This window comes from Mus caroli, chromosome 9, assembly GCF_900094665.2.
Source record: "Mus caroli chromosome 9, CAROLI_EIJ_v1.1, whole genome shotgun sequence".
Lineage (NCBI taxonomy): Eukaryota > Metazoa > Chordata > Mammalia > Rodentia > Muridae > Mus > Mus caroli.
In genome coordinates, this window is record NC_034578.1 from 39,426,649 (window position 1) to 39,433,797 (window position 7,149).

Genomic DNA, 7,149 nt, shown 5'->3' on the forward strand with positions numbered 1-7,149 from the left:
CCCCTCCCCTCCCCCCTCTCCCCTCTCCCTTCCCCTCCCTCTCTTTCATCTTGGTTGTCCTCTGTACCCAGACCCCAGAGACAGGGCTAGGTGCTAAGATAAACAGTACTGATTCTTCATCCCCTCTGACCCCACCTCCCACATCCACATTGCCCATCACCCTCTGAACTTTTAAGACAGCTAGCTCCCTGCTAGGGTCTACCTGGCAAGGCAGATCTTCCTGGTTGCTCTCTTTGCCATTGGAGAGGGCGATCTGTTTCTCTGTGTAGTGTTAGCTATCCTGGAACTCCCTCTGTAGACCAGGTTGGCCTCAAACTCAGAGCTCAGCCTGCCTCTGCCTTCCAAGTGCTAGGACTGAGGGTATGCACCACCACCATCTAGTCTCGGGTCTCTATTTAGTCCAATCCCCTAGCCCTGGGTCTGCTGCCGGGCCTTACCAGACACCACTGACACAGCGGGTAGACAAAGCTCGAGGGGCAATAGTGGAGCCTTGCTGCATGAAGCCTCCAACCGGAAACCAGAGGCTGTTGCCCAGGGAGTACTGGTTGACCAGGAGATTACACCGGCCCTGTGCACAAGGATGTGGACTGTACCACTCATAAGGAGTCAACCTGCAGGAGAGAAGACCACATTCCTGGGGTGAGGAGGGTAGACATGGGGTGCTGGAAAGCTGCACAACTCATCTTCCTGGCTGTGCCTGTGTGACTGGGTCCACTACTCCCCTCTGCCCCTCCGCTATACCTGGATTCTTGGATTTCTTTTTCCCGTGGAGGGGCTGAGGTGGGTTGGACTCAGCCCCTTCAATAGTTTGAGAAGTTGGTGCTTCTTAAGCTATTTTTTATTGAATCCTTCAAATAAATACATTTCTCCCTTAAGTAAACTCAGGTGTTCAACTCCAATATTTAAAATGACTAAAGGTGATGGCTTTGTCAGAAAGGTGGGAGCACAGGGATGGGCAGCCTGGAAGAGCCCTTGTTTTTTCATGGTGAATTTCCGAGGAGACCAGGAAAAGTTCCCAGGGTCCCATAGGGCCCCAGCTTAAAAACTCTCACCCTAGTTCTATAGGTCTCAAACCCCAGCTACATCAGAACTGCCAGGGAGGCCTGTTTCTAAAAGTCCCTGTGTGACAAGCCTGTGAGTTGCATGAGGACTAAAAACTTGTAAGGTCCTGAGTGGTGTAGACAGCCCCAGGTCTGTATCCACACTGACAGCCACCGACTCCCTCTTAAGAGATGCAGTGTCCTAGATCCCAGCCTTAGAGATGCAAAGGTACAAGTATTAGCACTGTGAGGTACCTCTGATGATGAGCTGGCTTGTGTGTGGGGGCTGCCTGGAGTTTCATTTTCCTGCTCTAGAATCTCAACCAGAGTTACAGCATACAAAAATGAAAGTACAACCTGTCTGAAGGAACAGGCACTGGGTCTTCAGAGTTCTCAGTGACCACATGTGTCTGAAGGCTCCCAGGAGCCTTTGCACTCCGTGGAACCCATGTGCAAACCATTGCCTTAGAGCAGAATATCCCAGGTTTGCATAGCACACAAATATGCAGTCATATGATTAGCCCTTTACTGCCTTTTCTATTTTCATTCTTTGAGACAGGGTCTCACTCTAGCCCAGGCTGGACTGGAGCTTACTACATAGCCCAGGTTAGACTCAAATGCATGACAGTCCTTCTGCCTCAGCCTCCTACCACAATAGGCTAATGTATTTTCTTTTGTTGTTGTCATTGCTGTTATTGTTGTTATTATTATCATTATTATTATTTTCTAATGCCAGATTTGGGACAGTATGTGGGTGTGGCAGCCACAAAGGAGGATGCAGAGACCATCAGGGTAGCTTTAGGTGAGTCCCTCTTGAGTGTTTATAGAGCAACAAAGCCCTAAGACCCTTTGCAGAGCCTTAGAGGTGACTTGAAAGCTGTGCAGACTCCACTAGAGCCAACTGTCCACACATACAGCCTCAGCCACAGGGGGCCAAAGAGAATCTTAAAGCAGCAGAGCCTGGATCTCACAGACAGCTTCCTAAACACAGCAGCAGACAGTGCTGCTAAGTGGAGAATGGAAGTGTCAGACAGCACGCAAGCTCCCGCACCTCGCCAGCTGTCACTGACAACAGATAGTTGACAGTGGCAGTGCCTATGGGGCCAAGAGAGGTGGGTGGTGTACAAGAGCAAACCCCGGTGCCTTTGAAGACTACTAGGTGGCCACAAAGGCCGTTTGATTTAGCCTTTGATCACCACAAGAAGAGGCACACTGGGGTCATGTAAGACTCAATACATTCCTGTTGCCTTTCTTGAGTGGAAAGAGCATGGGCGCCCAATCCATAGACAGAACACAACCCCAGGAAGACCCCCACCTCTGAGAGATAGAGCAGGGTCCAAAGGATCATCTGGCCCCAATGCTGTGGTCTAGAGATAAAAAGTCACTTGCCACAGAGCCTCTGTTGGATTTCTAGCTCATTCTAAGCTATTCTCCATTCCCACTCAACAGTCCCCTGTGATAAACTGAGCAGGTGGTGGGGACTTAAACAGGTGGAAGGTGGCTTGTCCTGAAATTCAGGCTACCTTAGCTCAGGGGCAAACAATCCCTTACAGCTTAGGGATACCCTGGAGTGTTTCCATATGACCAGGAACAGTTCCTGCCTTCTGCGGACAAGGGAAGGCTAATTTTCCCTGGCCCCTAACCCTGACCATTTCTTCCAACTCAGTACTGGGCACAAATGTACCCTCTTGTTGCCTGCTACCCTCTGTGGGTTTTGTTCGCCAAGACAGCTGTGTTTTCAGAGGCAGAGCCAACCTCTGCAGAGGAGCATTTTCCCTGGCCTGTGTCACTGTGGCCTCTGTCCCCCTTGTCCCCCCCCCAACTCTGTTTGGATTTGCAAGCTCCATTTCTCATCATTCAGGACTTTAGGGCAGATCATAGCAAGGAGGGATGCCAGGGTACCCAAATGCACCATGCTTAATTAGAGCAGTCTTCCTGTCACCCCCTCCCTCTCTCCTCTTTCCCAAAGCTCCTATCTAAGTTGGGGCGGGTGGCAAGGATGCAGGAGGCCAGAATACAAAAGCAAACGCAGACAAGCAAACCTGTCCACACTGCACATGGTAGGGAACACATGCACAGACAGATGGACGGCTAGTGTGAGGTTGACAGCTGGGCAGAGAGCATTTCAGGCCCCCAGTCCCTCTGCCATCTCTATTTGGCACCGAGGTTTTCTAAACCCTCCTCTCCTCCTCCCACCCACCCCCCCCGCCCCCATGCAGTTCCCAGAGTGGACACGAGGTGGCAGTGTGAGGACAGGGAAGGAAAGGGAAGAGTACCGAGCCACGAGGAAGAGGACACAGCTGACCGCCAGATAAGCTAGAAGCATGAAGAGCCAGACTCCTGGAGAAAAGGGATCCAGGAAGGAGAAATAGCCCGGTCTGCGTCCCTGAAAATGAAGATGAAAATAAGATTCACTATACATAGTCAAAATGGCTTTGGGCAGGGCAGGGCATGAGCACTGGCTTGGACCTAGCATTCTAGGGAGACTCTGGATGATTCTAACAATGCCAGAGATGATAGTGTAGCCCAACACCTTGTAAACCCTGATCTACCGATGAAACAAAGAGCAGTGTGGGCCTGACTCTTCCAGGAATAATGAGGCTTTGTGCTGAGTAAATCTGCCAGCCCTTGACACCTGTGACTACTGCCTTGGAGCTCAGGAGGACCTGTGAGGTGAAGTTGCTGTACAGGGGTCTGACCTCAGCACCTCTCTTTAATGGCTGCATCTTTCTCCTGAGAGTGTTAATATAGCTGGTTCCCTTGGCTTTTTGCTCTGCTGAGTATCCTCAGACAATGGAAACAAAGTCCTGAGGGCCCCTCAGACGATTTTGTCCAATTTCCTAGTAAAGAAACCAAAGCCCAAGAGATGCACCCAAAGTCATGCCATGGCAAATGGACGACTTAGAGACACATCTTCTAACTCGAAGTCACCATCCGGTCCCCTCATAGCTTGATGTGCTTACAACTCTTGAGGTTGGAGCCAGGAAGGGAAAATCAGCTCCAAGTTCCCACCACGTCTCACAAGAAAGAATGTGAAAGATGGTGTCAAGGAGTCTGGTGCCTGATCCTGTCTGGTCTCAGCTAGAGCTGGGCTAGATCAGACCCACTCTCTGAAAGCTGCAGGCTTGCTTCATTACCCTACAGTGTTTCATCTTTCACTGAAGAGAGCTCACATACACATCTATGTTCCTTTCTTCCTAAAGGAAACAAACACCTTACATCAGAATGAACACCTAGACTCAATCTGTGGGTCACAACCCCTTTGGGGCACCAAATAACCCTTTCATAGATGTTGCCTGAGACTATCAGAAAACATAAGTATTTACATTACAATTCATAGAAGTAGCAAAATTACAGTTATGAAGCAGCAACAAAACTAATTTCATGGCCAGGGGGTCACCATAGCATGAGGAACTGTATTACAGAGTTGCAACATTAGGAAGGTCGAGAACCACTGCCCTAGATGGTCTGACGGCGGCGCGGGAGCTGAGCAGTGGTTGCCGCTACAGATGGGGTGTGCTCTCTCCAGCCACGTTCCACTGTCAGCTTTACTTCTGTTTACTACAAAGCCACCAGGCTAGATGCTGTCTAAGGGCCATTCGAAACAGAAATGCTGTAATTTTTATGATCTCAGGAATCCAGGAAGTCTGTGGATGTAACTAGAAGTCAATATCACCTTAAGCCAATCTATGAGCAGGTCTGCTTTCACACTTAAAATGATATCAGTCATAATAGCACCTACTACCTGTATGCAGTGTCTGCCCCGATAGCTTTCTGTATGAGTGACCCCATGGTACCTGCATAGCCTCATTCCTCAGTGACTTCAGCTTTTATGGGTGGCTTCTCATTTCCTCTCAGAGAACCAGGAGGAGCATCCTCAATGCCCTGGGGAAGACTTTTACTTTCCCCTGGCACAAAAAGGGACACAGAGTTGCTTTATCACTTGCCCTGCTTATAGGCAGTCATTCTTGAGACCTGCCGTCTTTCATCAACGCTACCAGAACCTCTTAGGAAGCCTTTATGAAAATAATTTTCTTTCCACGTATAGCACAGGCCAGGGAGAATCCAAGTGGATTTTCTTACAGTACATGAATGGTTGTTGATGTTCAGAGGACGCTTGATCAGGCTGGTTGGGAAAATGAGTCTGAAGAAGAGGCAAAGGACAGCAACTGAGGGAAAGGAACAGGAGGAGGAGGAGCAAGAAAAGGAGAAACAGCATTAGCAGAAAGAGGAGGGGGGAGGAGGAGGAGAAGCAGAAGCAGCAGCAGCAACAGGAGGAGGGGAGGCAGGTTAGAGACCAGATCATGAGTGTGTTTGCTCCCATCATTACATCAATCTTGTAACAAGAAACAAGGGGCTCAGGGGCAACAGAAGCTGGGTCCATGGTTGTTCATTGCAATGTCTACCACAGGCTGACTATCTTATTCATCGCCCTAGCATCCCGTGGCAGACACAGAAAGAGTGTGAAGAACCCACACAGGTGATGAAGGACTCAAAGAAGACCACCTTTGCTACTCTTGTACTGCAGCAGAAATCACTAGCTTGGTCCACTCTCGGGGCTATGCTTGGTTGCAGACTGCCTCTCGATAAATGTACATGAATTCTATGTGACCTGCTAAAACTGTTTTACTCTGTGCCTTTCAAGTGTGAGACAGCCAGGAAGGGGGAAAAAAATCTTTCATTGCTGCTTTCTGAATCTGAACTCCATTAGATGTTCCATGTCAGAAATCTATACCTGATTGTATCACAAGCAGGGAACCCGAGGAAGATGGCAGCACTATTTAAAGCTGCCATATTTGGTTAGGGTTGATAAGAAATGATGCAGAGCCGTGAGACAAACTCCTAGAGGCTTGGTTTATATGGTGCGGGACATCACACAAATAAGAAACAAGACATAGGTAGACATGGCCTCACTTGAAAGCTGCCTGTCACACTGGCAGCCTCTGATTTCACCAATGATTGACTGATACTGACCAGAACAGTTGGGCAGTCATTGGAGATGTGGGTCTGGGTTTAGGCTGAGCCACACTGTTGAGATAACTGCAAAGGAAGCATGCTCCTTGCAAGATTCCAAATGCTAACCCATTTTCCTATGTGGATGTTTTGGATTGCTTCCTTCCCAAGGGACACCCTAGTCACTGGGACTTGGCACAGACTATGGTCACATGCCATAGGCACTTCTTCAAAGTACCAGCTTCTACTGAACCCAAAAGATGTGTAACGGTGACAGTGACTCTTCCGGAAAAACTCGGTACCTCGCTATACGCTCTCGATTTCAATACGAGTTCCCACGCTGACAGACGGAAGAACCAGGGCCCAGGGAAGCTGTGTCTCACTCAGATCATTGGTTATGGCTTCAATTTCCCTGGTACTCACTCATCAAGCTGTGCCGTCGGCACGCTGCGCTGCTCCATTCTCATGGCAGCTGTACCAAGTCTTGTTCAACTCTTAATGTTTGTAACTCGCTCCAATAAACTCCTTAATTAATCCCAGGCCTTCTACCCCATGCCAAGAGAATCCCAATTTACTCAATCCTACCCATTTAAAGAACTCATAGATGTATTTATCTATCCTCATCATCATTTATTGTGACTGTTGTTTTATAGACATTTGTATTGACTTAGACGATCAATATAACTGCAGACTGCAGGTGTGGCCAGTGCCTTTAGGTGATGGCAATCATTCTGAATGAAGATAAGTAATGGCGTATGTACCCATCTCTCTCCATACAGTCATAGCCATGTGGAGGTCAAGGACAGGACAGGTCCTGCTGGTGGGATGAAAATTAGAAGCAGTTGCCTTGAATTTTGGACTGTGCTTCAATCTGACCCTACCACAGTTGGCCTCTTTAGTGATAAGAGAGCTCTAAAGGATTGGCCACCAACTAGCCCAGCGTCCTGGACTTTGGAGGCTGTTTGAATTGTTTGGTGGCAGTGGATCTTCTCATCTGAAATATGTCAGTGCTGCCTTTTATTCTTAAACATCTATTAATTTAATTTCTCTGTGTTGGAAAATGATATTGTAGAAAGTGCTCTCCTTACCAAAGTGAGACAAACTCCTAGAGGCTTGGTTTATATGGTGCGGGACATCACACAAATAAGAAACAAGA

At 48.4% G+C, this 7,149-nt stretch overlaps 1 protein-coding gene across 2 annotated transcripts in view; it reads right to left on the reverse strand.

Moving 5' to 3' along the window:
- The window catches only part of Grik4 (glutamate ionotropic receptor kainate type subunit 4), a 301,102-nt gene that overhangs the window by 26,548 nt on the left and 267,405 nt on the right, over window positions 1-7,149 (reverse strand). For both annotated transcript variants that reach the window (XM_029482082.1, XM_029482083.1), the window contains 2 exons: window positions 3,317-3,426; window positions 438-611 (listed from right to left, as the gene is read on the reverse strand). In XM_029482082.1, the coding sequence (XP_029337942.1) occupies window positions 438-611; window positions 3,317-3,426 (284 nt within the window). The remainder of the gene's footprint in view (window positions 1-437; window positions 612-3,316; window positions 3,427-7,149) is intronic.